At 31.7% G+C, this 23,360-nt stretch overlaps 1 protein-coding gene and 1 long non-coding RNA gene across 5 annotated transcripts; one reads left to right on the top strand and one right to left on the bottom strand.

Moving 5' to 3' along the window:
- Positions 1-4,229: 4,229 nt before the first annotated feature.
- On the bottom strand, positions 4,230-10,945 carry LOC108214183 (uncharacterized). Of its 4 annotated transcripts, none has more exons than XR_001805534.2 (5): positions 10,592-10,896; positions 7,429-7,504; positions 6,347-6,389; positions 4,679-4,802; positions 4,230-4,495 (listed from the first exon to the last, which is right to left on the bottom strand). It is a non-coding gene; the product is annotated as an uncharacterized LOC108214183 (long non-coding RNA). The 4 variants fall into 4 exon arrangements; XR_001805533.2 differs by having other exon boundaries at positions 4,230-4,536; positions 10,592-10,891; XR_001805532.2 differs by having other exon boundaries at positions 4,230-4,541; positions 10,592-10,873.
- An 8,399-nt stretch (positions 10,946-19,344) lies between these two features.
- Positions 19,345-22,360, top strand: LOC108205466 (uncharacterized). Its single transcript, XM_017375436.2, has 3 exons — positions 19,345-19,854; positions 20,551-20,947; positions 21,761-22,360. The coding sequence occupies exons 1-3, from the start codon at positions 19,456-19,458 to the stop codon at positions 22,159-22,161; spliced, it is 1,197 nt and encodes a 398-aa protein (XP_017230925.1). The 5' UTR covers positions 19,345-19,455; the 3' UTR covers positions 22,162-22,360.
- Positions 22,361-23,360: the final 1,000 nt, after the last annotated feature.

Genomic DNA, 23,360 nt, shown 5'->3' with positions numbered 1-23,360 from the left:
ACGGGCTTTTAATTAACGGACACCTCCCGGTACTATTTGCATACACTGTTTGAGTGTTTTCGTAATAGAAAATGTGAATTGATAAATAAGCTCCAAACTTTACTATTTAAACTCCATTTCAATTTTTTCTTTTACCCAAATAGCATAATCATCTATAATATGGATGAAACATGTGTATAAAGCATGGGTAAATGTGGTATAAAATATGGAATTGGAGTTTAAATAGTAAAATGTGGAGCTTATTTATCAATTCCCAAAATTTACAAAGCATTATTGGTTATTTGTACATGCTGTTATGAAACCAAAGCAATTTAACCACTAAAATTCGAGCAGTTTGACCCTTCCTATTTTACGCTCCCTCCGTTCCTGAACATTAGTTGCTAAAAATCAATTTCGACCAGTTTGATCCTTCTAATTTTGCACGTATTTTAAAGTGTAAAAAAATATTTCTACATATTATTTTTCAGATTTTATTATTTTAAATTAAAAAAAATTGAAAAATAATACATAAAAACATCTTTTTTTCACACCTCAAATCATATGCACACAGTCCGCGACTAACATAAAGGAACGGAGGGAGTATATTATACATTTCATTCGGGTCATTTATCCGATTATATTCGATTTAATAAATTTAATAATAATGTTCATGGTAATAATATATAAACAATGACGATGATATTAATGGATTTAATTATATCATATATAAATTAATCGATTTTCACGATAATCATTTCATTTCATTATTATTCCTGCCATCCCTTTTAGTTGTTATTTTGGGAATGAAAAAATTGTCCTAATAAAAAATATGTGTTGCTCAGAACCAACTGAGGTCCAACAGAAAACATATGCTGCGATTTTGTTACATAACTAGCATAAATGCCCGTGCTATGCACGGGCCCATAATTTATAATATTTATTTTAAAATTATATATTTCAATTTTAATTTAATTTTTTGCATAATATATTTGATTTTATAATTTTATAAATATAAATTTATTTAAAATCAACTAATAATGTTAATAATACATGATTCAAGTTGTTATATGGACATATTATTATTATTCAACTTGAACCAACATAACATAATTTATATATGAAACATTTATACTGATATTAATTTGTTTAGTCGATTGTTCAGTCAAAATTCGATAGTTAAAATTAATTTGATATAATCATATGATGACGATTTTTTTTTTGACAGAATATGATAGACGATCTTTAATTGAACTTTAGCTAGGGAACATGCGCGCGCACATGTATATAGGGTCCTACTCTAGTACAAACTAATGCGATTAAGTAGAATGGTAAGGCTTTCGGGATCGGGAATGGACCCCGAGATGGGCCTAAACGGGGTCTAAGTGGGGCCTAGTAGGGTCGGGGAGGAACCTGGGACAATGATGGGGCCAAGTTTTGGCTCTTAGACGACGTGGTATGATCTTTTTAGATAAAATAAAATAAATATCAACATAACTAAATTAATTTATACTCAAGAGTTTGAAGAAAAAAAACATGTAATATATAAATATACATATAATTATCATAAAAAATTTAAATAATTTTTTTGATACATCTCATTCTGATGCTAGTATTTTTCAAGTCTAAGTACTTATTCTCGACAGGCTTATTAAGCTAAATAATTTTAATGTGCAATTCAAATTCACTAAATTATTTAATAATTAACGGTATATAGATGAGGTCCCTCACTCTCCATTTTTTTTTTCTTTCTGTTTTGGGTCACACACATACGAGTAAGCATTTATTTTGGTTAACCGAATACAAAAGCAAATTAATTTGATTTTTATTCACTTATGATTTTTGTATATATTAGTATTATTAGTATTAGTAATTTGGATTGTATATTAATCTTATTGTTAGTAATTTAGTTCGAAACTACAAATTTTAATAAATTAAAGTATTTACTTAAATTTATTTCCAAATTTGCTAGTAATATTCTCTACAAAAATTTAATTTTTTGTTTCGTTATTCGGTTTTGATTGAAATATTAAATTCAGTTCAATAAAACCAATTATTTTGGTTATGAGTGATATCAAATTATGTGCACACAATTTATTAAATTTATGCAAATGAATAAATTACAATAATACTTTTATTAATGAGAGCAATCAATTTAAGTATTTATTGTGTACATAGTTCATTAATGAGTGAGAATATAATAATTACATTAATTATTGGTATTTTTGTAATTACATTATAACTAAGGGTGCAATTGAGATTTCACGGGTATTTTTTTGTCGTATTTTGCCCTTGGTTCTCCTTTTATATATAAGAGTAGAAGAGTAGATGGATAGGCTGAGAACTAGTGAAAAACATTAAATAGAGCTAGTACAGTTACATGCAACTGATTTTTAGTTTTTACAAGTACACAAACAAAAAAAATTGCCTGTTCTTTAACTTCTAACACGACATTTTGAGAAGTAATGTAGAAATTAACAATCACATCGACTTCAATTTCCTTCAATAATCTGCAAAACTATGTCTTGGAAATATCTATATTCCCCTTCTTCCTTCTGCGGTTCTGCCCCAATTTATTTGTTAAATAGCTGTAACTGCAAGCAATGACGATGAACCGTATTGATCCGATTAAATTTTAGTTGCATGTAGGTGGGGATACAAAACAAATAGCATCCCTTGAACAAAGTATTATCTGGTTTACCCTTTTCTTAAGAGAGCATACAAACTGATCATGTTGCATTTCACAGGCCTTGACCTTTTAGAAGGTTGCTTCTATCCTGAAGCACTTTCAGGATTGCACCTCAGTATTGTACATAAGATGGATCCCAAGAATATCTGAATTTTCTGTTTTTAATTCAATTCTGTCGTCACCATCTCTGACCGTGAAGATTGTTTTTGGTACTATTTTTATCTGAGCTTCATGGGAAAAATTATGAAAACTTTCCCTCAATATAAAACCACTAGTGGTATTCTTAACAGAATAAGTGGTCCGATACACCCAACTTTGGCTCAAAAATCTGAATTAGCTAAAATATTATGTCCGACTTGACTAAATATGGAATCATAGAACCAATACCGCTCAAATAAGCAATGGACCTACAATGCTACAACTTATCTATTCATTGGTCTGATATAAATTGTATATTGTAGGAGCAGTACCATTAGGGGTCTTATTCGACTTGAAAAATCAGCAAGTCTTGATTTCTTGAACTATTAGGGGTCTTTAGTAATAACTCTAGCTTTCTTTCAAGTCCCAACTCTTCTTGAAGTTTTGGTTCCCTGCAGACTGATTGCTGTAGAATCTAAACCTTACATCACACGTTGGTGACTAGTGACCAGAAATTGGTTCTATCTGTACTTTATTACTTCATTGAATGGTGTTTTTATCTTTTGCCAAAATAGATGGCGCATTTGTTTGTTTAAAAGTTTACCAAGGTCACAAAAAAATGGAAAAATAATGACTATTATGTATCAACTATCAATTCAACTATAATTTTATCCCACATAGTTTCATCCCCGTATCAAAAATCCACACAAGAACTCTGGAATATCATTATCATATTATCATATCAATACCCAAATTAAGTAATCCATGAATCTTTTTTACTATCTGACAAGCTTGCAGTAGAGAAAATGGAAGATTAATGTCTATATTTAGTATAAAACAATTACTTTAAAAAATTGCGGAACTAATACAATAACCCTTAAGATGGATCACTCTAGAAATCAGCTAAGCAGAAAGATTATGACTATGATTATGATCTAAAAAATGGAGTTAGCAGTAAGACTGCATGCATACTCTTTATCAGACTAACCAGCATTCTTCATTTCTCAATTTTCATACCTTTGCAAAGCAGTGCAGCAGCTAAAGCCACAATACATGATGATATTGATGTCTGAGCCCTGCCAAGTTAAATTCCTTTTCAATCAGTTTCTCCACCATAATTACTAATTCAAGAAGCCAAACCCCTCAATTTTTAATCTTGATCTACACTAGTCATCAAATAATATCATGTATAACCACCTAACAAAATTTTGAATATTTATATATGTGTTTCACCTTTTCTTTGACTATATATTTGATTATTTTCATGTTTTACATAGAATTATAAGATTTAATAAGCGGCAATCTAGTTCACTGTTCATTCATAAAAAATAACTAGCGTAGTAGCCCGTGCAAGGCACGGGTCTTTTTATATGCCATTATTTTTTTGTCCTAAATGCTTGAGTTTTGTTTCTTTGTGAGCTTTGAGTCTATCCCAATCCACATACCTAGTTGACAATCTGTAATAATCAATTTTGATAATAGTACAGGATACATATTTTGAGACATACATACAAGAGACTCAGAAAATATAAAGAGATTTTATTGTGTTTATGGGTTGCCACAAAGTAGGCCAATATAGGAGGGAGCAGCAACTCTAAACCACCAACATCCAATCTTGAAGAGGCAAGTTCAACACTCATACAATAGAATGACTTTAACCGTTTCCGAATGAGTCGACATGTACTTTTCCAACTACAGATTTAAAACATTGTCAGAATCTGGCCTCATAAACCCTGCTCTGGCAAAATAAAATGAATGAAAATTAGATGACGTTCTCCCAACTGAAAAATGAGATTTTTCTTACAAAACTTTTACACAATACGAAAGAATATCAAATAAAAAACAGTGCAAAAATCATCGCATATCAATGCTTACAAGTTACAACACACGTAATCAGGCTTCCTTTAGAGTAAATACATATGCTAGTTGAGCTCTCATCATCAGAAATTCAATGATATGTGTCTGGAGCATTGCCTCTACCCCTGACTGGCAAACTCCGCTGGTTGGAGACAAGAAGAGCATAATAAGCACAATACATCATCAAATACTTTCTACATTAATTGTTAATATTACGAGTCCTTTGAGTGTTGAATTTTTAAAATGTGTGGACTTCTATAGTTTTACCTATCCATCTTTAGGTGAAAACCTTAAAATTGAATTGTGCTAATGTCTATAATATAGAAAATGCAATTTTTCAGAATTATTAATTAGTAACTACAGCAGAAAGAATATCACAAAGTAGTTCATGTCATTGTATTGCATGCCACAAATTTTCGAATCATACGCCTAAGTTATGTAGAACCCATGACTTTTAAAAATGCCATCTCATTACTCCAAATCTAAGAAATCCCAAAAAAAAGTAAAAGAATCGGTTTAATCCCCAATTTAAGAATTTAACTCACAGAATAATAAGATGAGTTAGAGTACTAATCTATACTAATAAGATTATCATTTTACATTTATATAATATAAGTCAATTCAGACCATAAAAAGCAATGTGCTTGAACCAAACATAGACATCAGGAACACCTTAAACAACACCAATTCATTAATCACAATGATCAAAATGACACTAATATTTTAGCCAAGTCTAGGAATCCCAGATAATGACCATAAAACACACCAATCAGTACATGCGAAACAACAAATGACACGAATTTGATAGCATAATTGATATGATTGGATATAATTATGTATTAGAAAGCTAACAGTTCAACAAAATCAAATAAGTGATTATTTTTTTTATAAGAACGGGTTTAACCGACTGGGAAATATGATGAGAATGTGGCAGCCGCAATTCCATTTTTCTAGTGACATACCTAGCAATATGAGTATAGACTATCTTGAGAACAATATGGAAACACGGAAATTATACGCTTAAAAACGACTAATAATATATATAATTTCTTGAGTATATAATCTACAAAAATAAGCGATAACTTTATAAAGAAAGGTATTTTTTGCATAACACTTCCTTATCTTAATCTGATATTTTTCGTGTGTCTTACCTGCACAAATCTGAAACATTGAACTAATTAAAATAAATCTTTTAGGTGGACAAATACATCTTTTAGAGGCTTCTTACAGACTACATTAGAAGCGTAAGAGCAAATATATCGCTGTTAAATTTGATTATTTTCAATTGGTTACCGTGTTTATGAAACGCAAGCCCAGGAGGAGCACATATATTATAATAATTTTGTAAATAAAAATACAAAAAGAATAATATTTTGACTTTATCTTATATTTCATATTGATTTCATGAATATCTAATATTTCCAAATTTTAATTAGACTTTGTAATTCTATTAGTAAGTTGTGCATGAACAATTTTCTTCTTTAAATTTAACTGTTTCTCAACATTATCTAGCACTTAATTAGTTTAGCAGATTCTATTAGTGTATTTTTAGCCTCATTGTAGCGGTCACATGCTCTGTTTATCAAAGACAATGCCACATGTTGAAAAAATTAATTTCAAATGGTACAACAAAAGAAAGGAGAAAGGAGGGGTATGCTGCAGTAACAACATGTGCTACCTGCTCACCTTCCATGCCCTTCAGCCGTAGCACCGTCACCGCTGGACTCTCCTGTCATTTTATGAAAAGGTCTTTTGGTGAAAGCTCAAATGTGTGATGTGCAATCAAGTATAATAACAATCAAGAATTACAAAATGGGGACTCAAAGCGTGATAATAAACAAGAGATCATAATTGTAAATATTGTCACATGCAAGTAAAAATGCATTTAAAGAACATCTATAATCAGTGCTACGCGAATTTAAGATAAAAGAAGCTAGTCATTCTAAGAGTATCAAAGATTTTGAATAAAAATCTATCTCTTGAAAACATGTGGCGCAGCATATGGTAATGGGTACCTCTAAAAAACTTGAGTCCAATACTCCATCAATCTCAAGAAGACACGGCTAGTCAGGAAAAAAGAGAGATTAGCCTCGACTTTTAGGGGTAGTGTCACCAAAAAATTTTAAGCTGTGGTGATCTTGCTATATCATTAAATTATCTTAACCCACATTGTCATATGTGAAAAAAAATCTTATTTATATGGCCTAACATTAATTAATTATACTGTCGCAGTAGCACTGTATATAATCTTGATATTAGACAATTCAGATAGCATATCCGTGATCAACCCCGGCAGCTAAAACCTTTTTGTTGACTTTATGTTATGCACATCTGTTTCTTGACGTGTTTTTAAAATATTGCGCTCATTATGAAAATTGTTTGATCTTGCCAACTACAGGGCTCCTATTTTTCTAAATCTATAGATACTTGTGACTGGAAACTCCTGCCTCAGTCTTGCTATCACTTCCATGTACATAATGAAAAATTAATTTGTGCTATTTCATTGAGGTCGCACACATGACCTGCATAGTCTTAATGTCTTAAAAGCCCTTCATCTTGCCTCTAATTCTCTTTTATTTTTTCATCAGCCTGTTTTATCAGTAGATTAGCAAGTATAAACATCCATCTCCAAATACAAATAATGTTTAACATATATCTTAATTATGTTTAGCTAGTCGGAGCAAAGAAAGGAGCATATGCGTGGCACATGAGCAAAAAAAATATTCAAGATACATAATTGCAGAATGAACTATATATTAAGTTGCTACCTCTAAATCTTTCTTTCGCCAGAATCTTCATTGTCTAGCCGTGTAGCTGTGGTAGGAGTTTTAGAGCATTTCTTTTCTGCAGCAACCACAAAAATAAAATAAGAATGTGCAGCAATACAAAATTTTGAATCTTGCACTTCTATCTTATACACTAAACTTCTCTTTTACAGTAAATTACGATAACGTAGAGGGAAAAAAATATTCAGTAAAATCATGTGAAATGCCTATAAATCTCAAAATCGACTTGATACTAAAGTAATATAATCTTGTAATTTATCCAATTATAACTCTTGTAGTAATATACCAATTCTAAAGGAAGACCAACCACATAGCTTTACTCTATAAATATAAGAAATATAGGAACACTTTAAAGAAATATGAAGTAGAGTGCATGATCCAGTTCCTAAGATGCAGATACATTACATAGGTAGCAGAATGCAGATTGGCATAAATAGCACAATAACATTTTCAGTGTACATATTTCCAACGTTGTACAGAACAGGGCATTAATGCTGAGCAAATAAAATAACACAAACACAAATTCCAATTTGGTACGGTAACACACCGACTTTTCGGAATATTAAAAACTAATTTCACGACATAAATATAATATCATTACTTAAATCAAAATCCACAAATAATATATAAGTCAAAGCAGCGGTCAAACCCAATAATCAAAAGTCATAAACTTGGAGATGCAGCTCCATTATCCAAAACTAATAACTAATAAATTCATCAAATTATTCTTAATAAATACTAAGTCTTTATTCACTAATGCAAATAATCACGAAGCATAAAATCCAAAAGTCCTCAATCTTATTCTCAAAATTCTTCCACATGATAGAACCTGAAATATAGAAAAACGGATGAGCTACACAGCTCAGCAAGTAACAATTTGACTAACAATTAATCTCGAAATCAGTGGGTGTTTTTATAAAACCTTGTACCTCAAAACAATAATAATTTTTAAAACACTTGTAAAAGCAAATCCAACCCATAGTTTATATTTTAAAAGCAAACAGAATTTAAAACAAAACAGAAATGAAAATCTTATAAATACCACAGTCTTACTCTACGATCACACTTTCCCAGTGAGCGGGATCTTATTCCTATTCTTTTGCCACACTTACCCAGTGACCGGGATCTAAAATTCAATAATCACGCGCCCTTAGCAGGTATCTAAGGTTGCACACTTGTGCGCCTACTAAAGGTATCTAAGGCTAGTTCTGGAACTATAGCGTAAATTACGAACGGGTTCGAAACGTAGAGACTGGGTCTTCAAAGATTCTCATATCTTATAAATTTCGAAACAAAATTCTTATATCTTATAAATCTCGAAACAAAATTTTCTTATATCTCAAAACAAAAATCTGAAATTCACATAGCCAAAATATCTTTCATAAAATAAAAGTAAGTCAAAAAGTACTTACCTCAAAGTCGACACTTAAAAGCCGAAATTAATAACACGAACAAAGCATATACATTTAATTAATAAACAAAACATAATTAACATGTAGCCTAAACAATCACGAGCAAGACACATAACAAGTCTTAACAAAATTCAAACTTTAACAACTGATAACAATTAACACAATTTAATTACCGAATAAGACAAATAACAATGCATGCTGTTACAAATCTCAATATTAACCAAAGATAGCTTCTGAATATGAGAAAATAGTGAACTAGAGAATCAAAGTACATTCAACAAGGATTCCAAAATGACCAGATTCATAATAAACGGACAGATAACGAATTAGTTATGAATTTTAGAAGTTCAAGTAACACAGCAGAATTTTACTCAGGACCAGTTTACATTCAAAGCAGAATTTGACGAAGAAAACAAACTGATCTCAACTAGACTATAACTAAACACTTAAAGATCATTCTCAGAGGTTTCAGAATTGGTAAATATCATAATTTTATGGCAAATAACGAGGGAGATGTGAATTTTTAAACATGAAACAACTTAGTAGAAAGGTATAAACAGCCTTGAATTTTTACAAGTCAGTTTAGACAATTAAATAAATTTTAAAAAACAAATGGGTATGACTAATAACGAAATATTATATCTCAAGCTTTTCAGATTGGTATCATGAGTAAATTTTCGACATACGATTAATTTATAGCGAATTTTTGAACATGGGGAAAAAGTTTCGGGACTAAGAACTGAAGGGTAACAAAGAATGTGATTTTAAGCATAGATACACTCCTAATTTCGAAATAAGTCCTGAGATAAAAGTTGTAGGTATCGAAGGGAGCTTTTCAGAATGTCTACAATCAACAAAATCCGATCAATTTTCAATTTACTACGATTTTTACAACCCAACTGATTCACAGAAATTGCTATATACGAATTTCAGCATAAACAATTAAGCAAACATGATATATTTACATCAAATACACATGACAAGGAACAAGAAATCAATATCTCAAGTCAAAATATACGTGTTATAATCAAAGAGAAAAAGAGAGCATACCCGTCCACGTAAATTGCTGTACGACTTATTCGGATTATAAAGGGGTTCTTATATAGCACATAATACCTAATCGTAGATTGTAAGTTCCAAACTTGGGTCAAAATTTTCTCCACCTCATAAACCAATTTCCAAATATAAGGTCTTCCCAAGAAGATTTCGATTTTCAACAATATTTCTACGCTTCTTTCCAATAATAAAGAATTCTATCTATTTTATTATTTAAATAACTAACACAAAATAAATTCTAGAAGCTTCCAATTAATGCTAATATCTAATTATATAAATACAAACAATTTGAATCTAAAATCTAACTCATAATAACAATACTAATTAAATAGAAATATTTAAATAAATAAATAAAATCACAGGATTTTACAGGTACCTTCTATTTGGAGTATATTATCTACCTTCAGTCAAAAATGATCAAACACAAAACAATAGAACCATCGACGAATTCACTTATAAAAAAAATAAAAACAATAGAAGGTAGAAATCACTAAAGACAATCTATATCAACTTACAGGGTCGTAAATCACTAAATGAATAAAAAATTCTTAATAATTCAATTAATGGCAAGGAACATGTTTTTATCCATATCATATATATACATGAAGCTTGAGTTATTTACACCGACAGGTGAATCAAGATTGTAGAAATTACAACATAAACACTTATATACTCACCTGACATGAAGATTTAGGCAATGTCTAGGATTATGGTTTCAAGTGACGGATAATCCACCATTCTTTTCCGCGGATGAGTTTACGGAATCTGATGCGCTTGTGTATTCCGGTAGATGTTAGGTTAGTGCAATAAAGAATAGATACGGGTAGATAAAACGATCACACACAATGGAAGCTGGCATTTTTGTTATTTTAAAATTAAAAGGGTTACTTTGGTAAATTCACAACTATTATTTTGGTTCTTTTTGTCCATGATTCTCCTTTATTATATAGAAGTAGATACCATTTATTTTCGACATGATTTCTTTAACTACTCCTTCCGCTACCAAGATGTTTACGTTCACTGTTTACACGCATTTTGAGTCTCTTATAAAGTATAGTTCAATAATAATTTAATTTTTTTAACAAAAGTTTAAACGTCAAACTCTTTTTAGAAAAATACATTACAAAACTATAATTTATATGAGTCGTAAAATGCGCGTCAAAAAATAGATCTGATGGGACGGAGAGAGCATAGCAGTGACACACACAATAATCTCAATACACTTAAACTACACTCTTTTTCAATTTCCAAAGCTCTATTTGATTTATTAATTTCAAAACTGTAAATGAGTACATGAATTTCCATTAATTACTTAGGGTTTGTCTAATGTGTGCCCATGGGCACATGCTAAGCACTAACATTTATAAAATTGGAGGGTTTTGATTGGTGTGGTTGGTGTAATTGCAGGGGGGTCCACTATTATTAAAGAGGATGAGCCAATAAAAACCCTCCAAACTCATAAATTTTGGTGCTTAGTGTGTGCCCATGGGCACACCATAGAAAAACCGAATTACTTAATACTCCTCCTAAATTAAGTTCGGGGCCGGTTACATGTACACAATTGTACAGGAAAGTTAGGTGTACACCATCAGTGACTTGAAGTTACTAATGGTGTGCATTAAATGAAGTACATCAGTGACATGATCTTCCGGACGCATGAAAAAAAGATTAAATAGCTACGTTAGTGACTTCAAGTTGTTAGGTCCCGATAGATGGTTTAATTAAGCTAGAAGGGGGGTTGAATAGCTTAATCACCAATTAAAAATATTTATGTCGTTTTAAAAAGTTTTCACCCCTTCTTTAGAACTTGTATCGAGAGTATTGGCAGTTACGTGCGGAAGTGTAAGAAAAGAAAAGGAAAATATCACACGAGCGATTTTATCCTGGTTCGCGGTGGCTAACTCAACCCTTGGAGTCCACTCACCCCTAGTCCAGTCCCCGAGCTCCTCCCCGGACTCGAGATTTTCTCTACTATAAAGAACTCCTTTACAGTAGGCGGAGAAGCCTTTACAAATATATATCTTGGAGCGTAACTCTTCGTTACCTCCTCACTATAAATGTAAATAACAAGACTTGTCTCGGAACGTAACTATCCTCGTTACTTCCTCAAAGTCGTTGCACCTCCAGTGGTCTTTGTACTTCTAAACCTTTCGCCGGTCTTGGATCTTAGGTATTAGGTCTTGGGTCTTTCCTCTTCTTCACGGTGCGATGACTATCAACTCCCCGTCAATACGTCAAAGACTTGGGTCTTAGAACGAAGATCACCTCACTTCACTTCACCTCACTGCAAAAGTTAGAACACAATATCCACAAGCAAATATATCCTTGTTTTATAAAAGTTTTGGTTCCGCAAGTTTTAGTCCAATTTTAACCACGTTGAAATTAGTCGATTATAACGTTTTAGTATGGTGGTTTAAATCGTTGGTTCAATTTTAACAAATTATATCGCGCGGAGAAATATAAGTTGTTGATTTTAATAAAATCGAGTGATGAGTGAGTTTTGAAAAGACGGAGTCGAAGTCGAGCAAGATATATCGCACACACTCTCACGAACGCAATCGAACCAAGTAGCTTGTTCGGATAACACCCCGCGATAGCGAAAAGGCCCAAACGGGGTTTACCACCGAAACAAGTAAAATCACTCACGTCACACACGTTCGGAAAATAAACACGTAATACCACGTATCTTATCTTAATGATATCCCCACCGAGCACAGGGCTGAAAAATGGGTTTCTCACTAAAACAAGAAGGGTATGGGAGTGATGGGAATGGGAGCACAAATATGAGTTAGTGAGCAAGTAAAGTTAGTGCACAATATTCCCGATAATAACGAGTGGCCAACTCGAGTATTTTAAAATCAAGAGAGCTTAAGATGAAGAGAAATTTGTTTAAAAAGCCCTTTGAAAATGGTCGATTAAGACTCGGATAATTGAAGCTAAAAGAAACCACTTACACGATTAATGCACGAAAGTTCGCCGGAGAAATTCGTCGGAGGTTCGATACGACTTTAAGCACACGAACGAATTTGGGCAGCCCTTCGGGAGGTTGAAAAGAGTGGTTTATGAAAATGCTAAGATGAGCGAGGCTTGGTTGGGTGGAACGAAGCTTCGGGGTTTAAAACCTTGTATATATCGGAATATATGAAGAATCGAAGGTTTTAAAGATGAAGTAGAAGAAGTGGGCACTTGAATAAACTTTGGGAGAGTGTTTCTTCTCTAAAATCTCAGCATATACTTGGCTATTAGCTTAGGAGAAATGAATGGGTGGAGGGGTGTATTTATAGGCAAGAATGGGTGGGGTAAATGTAAGAAAAGTAGAAGTAAAAATGCAAATGGTAATTTAGCAAACCTTGGCCACTACTCCACTTTGTCCCCTTGTCCCCCACACCTAAAAAGGTGTTCTTGACCAGCATCTTGGACTAAAAATGCAGGGCATTTATTGCACTAGAAGACAGACACGCTTTACGAGATACCGATAAAAATCGTTACATTAAAAATGCGATATTTCGAACGTGCGAAATAAATTACGGAAAAAATATGATAAATCTTAGAATATTAGAAAATGGCATTCTGGAAATTTTGGTAATTTTTGGTCAACCCTAGCTTGGTCAAACGTTCAGCCAGTGATCGGGTCGGCAGACAGAAAACGCTCCGAAATGAAAGTTCTCGGAAAATTACGAAAATTTAACCATGCACTAAGAATAATATTTAATTGGCTAATCTCAAGTTTCAAGTCATTTTGGCAAGTGGAAGTATTTTATTTGGATTTAAAACGATAAATCAGGTTTTCGGGTTTCAAATAAAATACGATAATTCTTTTGAAATTATCAGAGAGGGATTATGGCCAAACTTAAAACTTGAATAAATACTTAAAATATATTCCCATAAAGATAAAATACTTTTGAGGGACGGGAATAATCTTAAGGTATTTAAACCGATTTTCTAAGATAAAAGCCGTTTTATGAAAAACGAAACACTTCGTCTTTTGAAAAATACAAAAGGATACTTGACGAAGGTTTTGATACCAAAATACTTAGAAAAATATTGTTCATGATAAATCATGATTTTGATACGTTGAAGGAGCTTTCTAAGTATTGCGAATATTTTTCTCCGAAAAATGCTGAATTTGAGAGACCGGGAGAAAATATTCCAGAAGAGGTATAAAACTGATATTAATATTTTTAGAGACAAATATTAATATGGAGAAAATAAATCCTTCCTTGGATAAAATAAATCTTGAGGAATGAAGGATTTAGTAATTTTTGAAAGATTTAAAATAATGTAACATGAGTACTCTAGAGAATACCAAATATTGATAGTCCTTTTTCGAGCTTCATGTAATTTAATGTTGCAGTAGCAAGAAAGAGGTAATCGTAATCTCACGAAACGCCTCTGCGCCACTATTGCGTAATCCGAAAAATTTCCTTTAAAATAAATGTATTTTGATGTGAAGGAATATTTAGAGATTAAAATTACTTGCCAAAAATAACTTTCCACTTTTAATTAATCAAATAAATTAATGTCCTATTTGGGAGGATTACTAGGTGAATTTAATTTTAATGTTTGTCACAAATACCGAAACAAATATATAAATAAATATATATCGAAGATATCCTTTCACAAGTCACTAATCAGTGACTGGAAGTCACTGATGTTGAGCGAAAACCTAAAATGTCGGTATTATCCCTCTCACCTTCAGTGACATGAGATCACTGATGTTGCATCTAATTTACATCAGCCAACAATGTACCAACACCCCAACTACCTAGTAAAAAAATCATAATTAAGGTCACTAATGAAATGAAATCGTTATATTAGCTCCCAAGACTAGAGCGGTGGAAAATTTTTTAAGTAAATAACATCAGTGATTTCAAGTCACTGTTATAGTTCTGGGGATATCCGTGATCTTAAGTCACTGATGAAAACGTTACAGTAGCTCCCCAAAACTAGAGGGCTGGAAAAAATTCTAAGTCAAAAACATCAGTGACTTGAAGTCACTAATGTAATTCTGGGAATATTCGTAACCTTAAGTCACTGATGAAATCGTTAAAGTAGCTCCCCAAAACTAGAGGGATGGAAAAATTAAGTAAAGAACATTAGTGAGCTGAAGTCACTAATGCGTAATCTTGAAAAAAAATTTAAGTAAAGAAAATCAGTAACTTCAAGTCACTGTTGTAATTTTGGAGATTGATTTAGAGGTTTGGAAAGAATCTCAAGTAAAAAATAAGCGACACGGGAAAAAAAATTCCAAGTAAATACTAGTGACTTTAAGTCACTGACATGAGTTTAAGTAAAACTCAAAAAAATGTTGATTTTTGTTTAGCATTTGATTAACATAAGATATAGGAGTTTCGTTATATCTATAATTAACGAAAAAAACTAAGTCCGTGATTTTTTAAGAACAATAATAAAATGAAAATGATGGAATTTTGCATAAGTTCAACACAACACATATTATCTTTTCAATTTAGATGATTATTTTGCTTGACATAAAAAACTCATCACTTATAACTAATAATATAATTTATATTTTTTATTATCATCCAGACATATTTTTGAAAAATAATTTTACTTACAAATAACCAAAATACAAGTCAAACCACTAGTTGACTGTTAAAATATCAAACGAAAAAAAATTATTTTTTTCTAAAAGTTTTCTAATACCATCAAAATATATAAACTTTGACATCCGTACGGTTGGATCATCGAGATATATTTTCAAAAAAAATTGAAACGACAATACATGATAAAATACTACTTACATATACAAGTCAAACCACTAGTTGACTGTTAAGATTTCAAACGGAAAATAGTTAATTTTTTTTCTGAAACTTTTTTAATATCATCAAAATATATAGACTTTGACATCCGTATAGTTGGATCATCGAGAAAAAATATTCAAAAAAATAGAAACACAAATACATGATAAACGTCAAGTTACTAGTACAAGTCAAACCACTAGTTGACTCTTAAACTCTCCATTCAAATAAAATTATTATTTTTTGAAACTTTTTTAATATCATCAAAATATATAAATCTTGACATCCGTACGGCTGGATCATCCAAAAATATTTTAAAAAAAATGTAAGCAGTAATACATGATAAAACACTAGATGCTAGTACAAGTCAAACCACTAGTTGACTGCTAAACTCTCCATCCAAATAAAATTATTTTTTCCTGAAAATTTTTTACTATCATCAAAATATATAAATCTTCACATCCGTACGGCTGGATCATCCAAAAATATTTTTAAAAAAATGTAAGCAGTAATACATGATAAAACACTAGATGCTAGTACAAGTCAAACCACTAGTTGACTGCTAAACTCTCCATCCAAATATAATTATTTTTTTCTGAAACTTTTATAATATCACCAAAATATATAAATCTTCACATCCGTACGGTTGGATCATCCAAAAATATTTTTAAAAAAATGTAAGTTGTAATACAAGATAAAACACTAGATGCTACTACAAGTCAAACCACTAGTTGACTGCTAAACTCTCTATTCAAATAAAATTATTTTTTCCTGAAAATTTTTTACTATCATCAAAATATATAAATCTTGACATCCGTACGGCTGGATCATCCAAAAATATTTTTAAAAAAATGTAAGCAGTAATACATGATAAAACACTAGATGCTAGTACAAGTCAAACCACTAGTTGACTGCTAAACTCTCCATCCAAATATAATTATTTTTTTCTGAAACTTTTATAATATCATCAAAATATATAAATCTTCACATCCGTACGGTTGGATCATCCAGAAATAGTTTTTAAAAAATGTAAACTGTAATACATGATAAAACACTAGATGCAAGTACAAGTCAAACCACTAGTTGACTGCTAAACTCTCCATCCAAATAAAATTATTTTTTCCTAAATTTTTTTTAATATCATCAGAATATATAAATCTTCACATCCGTACGGATGGATCATCCAGAAATAGTTTTTAAAAAATCTAAGCAGTAATACATGATAAAACACTAGATGCTAGTACAAGTCAAACCACTAGTTGACTGCTAAACTCTCCATCCAAATAAAATTATTTTTTCTTGAAAATGTTTTACTATCATCAAAATATATAAATCTTGACATCCGTACGGCTGGATCATCCAAAAATATTTTTAAAAAAATGTAAGCAGTAATACATGATAAAACACTAGATGTTAGTACAAGTCAAACCACTAGTTGACTGCTAAACTCTCCATCCAAATATAATTATTTTTTTCTGAAACTTTTATAATATCATCAAAATATATAAATCTTCACATCCGTTCGGTTGGATTATCCAAAAATATTTTTAAAAAAATATAAGCAGAAATACATGATAAAACACTAGATGCTAGTACAAGTCAAACCACTAGTTGACTGCTAAACTCTCCATCCAAATATAATTATTTTTTTCTGAAACTTTTATAATATCATCAAAATATATAAATCTTCACATCCGTACGGTTGGATCATTCATAAATATTTTTTAAAAAATGTAACCTGTAATACATGATAAAACACTAGATGCTAGTACAAGTCAAACCACTAGTTGACTGCTAAACTCTCTATTCAAATAAAATTATTTTTTTTCTGAAACTTTTATAATATCATCAAAATATATAAATCTTCACATCCGTACGGTTGGATCATCCAGAAATATTTCTTAAAAAATGTAAGCAGTAATACATGATAAAACACTAGATGCTAGTACAAGTCAAACCACTAGTTGACTGCTAAACTCTCCATCCAAATATAATTATTTTTTACTATCATCAAAATATATAAATCTTGACATCCGTACGGCTGGATCATCCAAAAATATTTTTAAAAAAATGTAAGCAGTAATACATGATAAAACACTAGATGCTAGTACAAGTCAAACCACTAGTTGACTGCTAAACTCTCCATCCAAATAAAATTATTTTTTTCTGAAACTTTTTTAATATCATCAAAATATATAAATCTTCACATCTGTACGGTTGGATCATCCATAAATATTTTTTAAAAAATGTAAACTGTAATACATGATAAAACACTAGATGCTAGTACAAGTCAAACCACTAGTTGACTGCTAAACTCTCCATCCAAATAAAATTATTTTTTTCTGAAACTTTTTTAATATCATCAAAATATATAAATCTTCACATCCGTACGGTTGGATCATCCAGAAATAGTTTTTACAAAATGTAAGCTATAATACATGATAAAACAGTGGATGCAAGTACAAGTCAAACCACTAGTTGACTGCCAAACTCTCCATCCAAATAAAATTATTTTTTTCTGAAACTTTTTTAATATCATCAAAATATATAAATCTTGACATCCGTATGGTTGTATCATCCAGAAATATTTTTAAAAAAATGTAAGTAGTAATACATGATAAAACACTAGATGCTAGTACAAGTTAAACCACTAGTTGACTGCTAAACTCTCCATCCAAATATAATTATTTTTTTCTGAAACTTTTATAATGTCATCAAAATATATAAATCTTCACATCCGTACGGTTGGATCATCCAGAAATATTTTTTAAAAAATGTAAGCTGTAATACATGATAAAACACTGGATGCTAGTACAAGTCAAACCACTAGTTGACTGCTAAACTCTCCATCCAAATAAAATTATTTTTTTATGAAATTTATTTTATATCATCAAAATATATAAATCTCCACATCCGTACGGTTGGATCATCCAGAAATATTTTTAAAAAAATGTAAGCAGTAATACATGATAAAACACTAGATACTAATACAACTCAAAACACTAGTTGACTACTGAAATCTCAATCCAAATAAAATTATATTTTTCTGAAATTTTTTTAATATCATCAAAATATATAAATCTTGACATTCGTACGGTTGGATCATCCAAAAATATTTTTTAAAAAAATGTAAGCAGTAATACATGATAAAGTACACGATAATAGTACAAGCAAAAAAAACTACTACTTGACTGCTAAAATCTCAATACAAATAGAGTTATTTTTTTTCTTCTGAAATTCATATAATATCACTGATACATTTAGACCTCAACATCCGTAAGTATGGATCATTTAGTAAAAATGTAAATAACATTATATACATCAGGGACTTGAACTCACTGTTGTTATTAATGTATACACCATCAGGGACTTGAACTCACTGTTGTTATTAATGTATACACCATCAGGGACTTGAACTCACTGTTGTTATTAATGTATACACCATTAGGGACTTGAACTCACTGTTGTTATTAATGCGGTAAGGGTATGATAGGAAAAGGAATTATGGAGGGGACATCAGTGATATAAAGTCACTGATCAGTGACTTTAAGTCACTGATGTACGCAACCAGCACCGTAGATCTCACCCAACCAACGATCACGATTTGTTGGTCGTAAAAGTGGGCTGTACAATTGTTTACATTTAATTTCCCCCATTACACTCTTGTCTCCACACAAAATTCAGACAAAGAAGTCAAGCCCTCGTCTTCTTGTCCCAAATTTCACTTTACCATCTATCTACTCAAATCTTTTGTACCTGTTCTAAACCCCACATCATCTGGAATGCAATCATCATCAATACCCTTGAACCACTTTCTCAATTTCCACCCAAAACCCCAATTATTTCCCCCTAAACTCTACAAAATTCAGCCAAGACTCGATCTTTTTGGGCCAAGAATGCTCAACTCACCTAGTATATTCACAATCAAGAGTAGCTCACAAATGGGCTGTGCTGAATCTTCAGTGAGTGATAATGGGTTGTGTACTCTGTTAGAGTATGTGGGTCATAAGGGTGCTAATATGAGTGATGACTTGGTCATATTGTTTGGTCATTTGGAGTATGCTAGCAAGAGAATTGCAGCTCTCGTGGCTTCTCCATTTAATTCCAGCCTTGCCAATTATTCCGTTGATAATGTTCAAAGCTCAGAGAGGGATAAACCCAAGCCACTAGATATTGTCGCGGTGCGTAATTCTCCTTTGAATGTGTAGTGTATTTCTGTTGATATTAGTGGTTGTGGTCTTCTGTTGATATCAGTGGTTGTGTTCTTGTAGCAAATATTATAGTTTGGTGAGGTGGTTTGTTTTTCGAGATTGTTCGTGTACTAATTTGTAGCTTTAGTTTTTTTTGATGGCATGTTGTTATGTTGATGATTGATTTAGATTAATCTACTTGAGTTGTTATAGGAATGTTTAAGTATATAGTTTCCGCCCTTGACGTAAAACTTAAAATTTGTAACTTTTCACGGTAATGTAGATTTTACACTGGTAATTTCTGCTGGGATTGTTGTTGTATCATTGTGTTATGGTGTTCGTCTTTGGTAACTCTGATAACAGACCTTTAATGCGTACTGTGTTGCTTCAAATAGTCAAATGAATGTTTATACATTTATGATATACTACTTTCTTCATTTAATGCTAGAGTAAGGGTTTATAAAAGTTGAACAGATATGGTTTTAAGCCTATGGCTTAAAGTGAGATTGTGATCTCAAGTTGGATAATTTTCGTAAGAAGTTGTTCATTATTAATGACTCTAATAAGAGTATATATACCTTTCTTGATTTGACGCTTAATGATGATTTCTATGTGCCCTTTAGAAAAAATGAAAATGACTGGTTGGACAATTTGTGAAAAAATAATAGTTGTCATGTTCGTATGCAGAATGAGATTATCTTGTCTTCTCTCCGGAAATCTGGAAAAGTTGCTGTTATGGCTTCAGAAGAAGATGATGCACCAGTTTGGATTACTGATGGTGGTCCCTTTGTCGTGGTTACAGACCCTCTAGATGGTTCCCGCAATATTGATGCCTCTATTCCAACAGGAACAATCTTTGGGATCTACAACCGCCTTGCAGAAGTTGATCATTTGCCTGTGGAAGAAAAGGCAACAATTAATTCGCTTCAAAGTGGAACCCAGCTTGTTGCTTCAGGTTACGTTCTGTACTCATCGGCCACTATCATGTGCATTAGCTTTGGTTCAGGAACACATGCATTTACATTGGATCACGGAACTGGAGATTTTATTTTGACGCATCCGAGCATTAAAATTCCTCCGCGAGGTACTTTGTCCAACCTTAGATATTGGCTTCTGCATTTGTAGTTTGAATATAAAGTGGTAACCGGTACCATATGAAACAAAGGCATATTTTTGATGTTGCTACATTGTAGACAGTTAATTAAGCGATCGATAACCTACTTCAAGATCCAGTGCTGATTGGTCCTCACCAAGAATATATGAAATGACTTCATGCAGAGGCAGATACGCTCATGGGCCCCTGGGGTTCCGTGCCCACACAATAATAAAAAATGTTAATATTTTTATTTTTACTTTTTTAATATATGCTGATTTGCCTCCACTAAAATTAATAAAACTAAAATAAAGGAAAAGAACTAAAGTGGGAACAAGACACAGTAATGCAGATAGAACATCATGAATGGACAAAATGGCGTAAAAAGATTAGGGAGAAGAATGTTTTTGATTGGTCAAAATGCCATAAAGCTTGTGTAATAGACATAGTATGTCTTCTGATGTTAGCAGGTTAGTAAAAAAAAATTGTGCCCCCTTATACATTACTCTCTGCATCCACCACGGACTTCATGCAGTTTGAAGTTACTTTGTCAGTTAATGACTACTTAATTACAAGAATAGTCTATTTTACACCAAGAAAGTTAAGCGATCGATAATTTACTTGTATTAGAGGCTACAGTTGGCCAGAAAAACAGCTTTCAATGATATCTGTATTTTAGCATGTGACTTTCATCTTCAAGATCCAGTGCTGATTGTTCCTCACCAAGAATATATGAATGACTTCATGCAAAATTGTTTGAACTCACTTTGTCAGTATCTATAAGGCTTCATTTTGCTATTTCAGGTCAAATATATTCGGTTAATGATGCTCGATATTTTGACTGGCCTGAAGGGTTAAGAAAATATATCGACACTGTCCGACAAGGCAAAGGCAAGTACCCAAAGAAATACTCAGCCAGGTATATATGTTCTCTTGTTGCCGATTTCCACAGAACCTTGTTGTACGGCGGAGTGGCAATGAATCCTAGAGACCATCTTCGTCTCGTCTACGAGGCAAATCCTCTCAGTTTTCTTGTGGAACACGCTGGAGGTAGAGGCTCTGATGGCAAACAGAAAATTTTATCAATTCAGCCTGTAAAGTTACACCAAAGACTTCCTCTGTTTTTGGGGAGTCTAGAGGATATGGAAGAGTTAGAGAGCTATGAAGATGTTCAACAAAAAGTGAATCCTGGATACGAAGTTTGATCACTGCCACCTTAGTTCTTCCGACTGGAGGCTCGGGCCAGGCATTTCATCCACCTCGTTTCTACGTGGTTGATTTTCTCTGTAGAAAAAATGTATGTTATGCTGTATATTAATGTGTGAAATCCTTACCCCTTTTTTTTGGATAAAATGTGAAATCCTTGCTTAGTTCTCTAAATATTTCAAGTTTCTTTATAAATTCTGAATCAGATGTACAGATACATGTTATCATAGAGTTGATATTGATTTTAAGCACAATACTTTAAATTTCATGGATTATGATGGAATTTCAAAAAACTTAAAAAAACATTGACAAATTAATGTCATAAAATTCATCATATTATGAAATCCAAAAAAAATCCATCAGCAATACCACCAGATTTTGTAGTATAATTTAAAATCTCAATTGAATATCTCTAGATTTTAATGGATTTTAAACAATCCCAATTGAATATCTTCGAATTTCATGAATGAAAAAAAAATCCTTTAAATTCTTAATCCAATACACCCCGTTAATTTATACTCCCTCTGTCCCACGTAATTATACATTGAGTTGTGGACAAGGACTAAGGAGACCAAGAAAAAGTGTAAAAAAACGTAAAGTTAGATTTAAAAAAATTGGGTAAAATGGTTGGATCCATTTACATTTAATTGGGTAAAATGGTTGGATCCATTTACATTTAATAATAGATTTGAGATAATAGAGGAAAATTACGGGTGTAATTGTGTTTTATATTATTAAAAGTTTCTATTTTGGAATGTATAGAAATGATAGGACATCCAAAAAAAAAATTATATAGATATGAATCAGACGGAAGGAGTAAACTTACTGGGGTATATTCGATTGGTTTTTTAAAGTTTTTTTTCAATTCATGAAATTTGAGGGAATCCAATTGGAATTCTTTAAAATTTATTAAAATTTTGGAGTATTCAACTGAGATATTAAATTATGCAACCAAATCTGATGGTATTCGATCGGAATTTTAAATTTCGTTTTAAAATCCGATGATATTTAATTGAGATTGTTTAAAATCTATTAAAGTCTGATAGTATTCAAATGTCGATGGATCTTTTTGGATTTCATAAAACGATGAATTTTGTAGGATTTTTCGGTGTATTTTAAGTTTTTTGAAATCTCACCAAAAATCACGAGATTTTGAATCATTGTGCTTAAATCATAAAGAATTTATATTAACTCTGTG

Source organism: Daucus carota, chromosome 1 (genome assembly GCF_001625215.2).
Source record: "Daucus carota subsp. sativus chromosome 1, DH1 v3.0, whole genome shotgun sequence".
In the NCBI taxonomy this organism is placed as follows: domain Eukaryota; kingdom Viridiplantae; phylum Streptophyta; class Magnoliopsida; order Apiales; family Apiaceae; genus Daucus; species Daucus carota.
The sequence above is the reverse complement of the archived record's forward strand: the minus strand, read 5'-3'. Positions and strand labels throughout refer to the sequence as shown.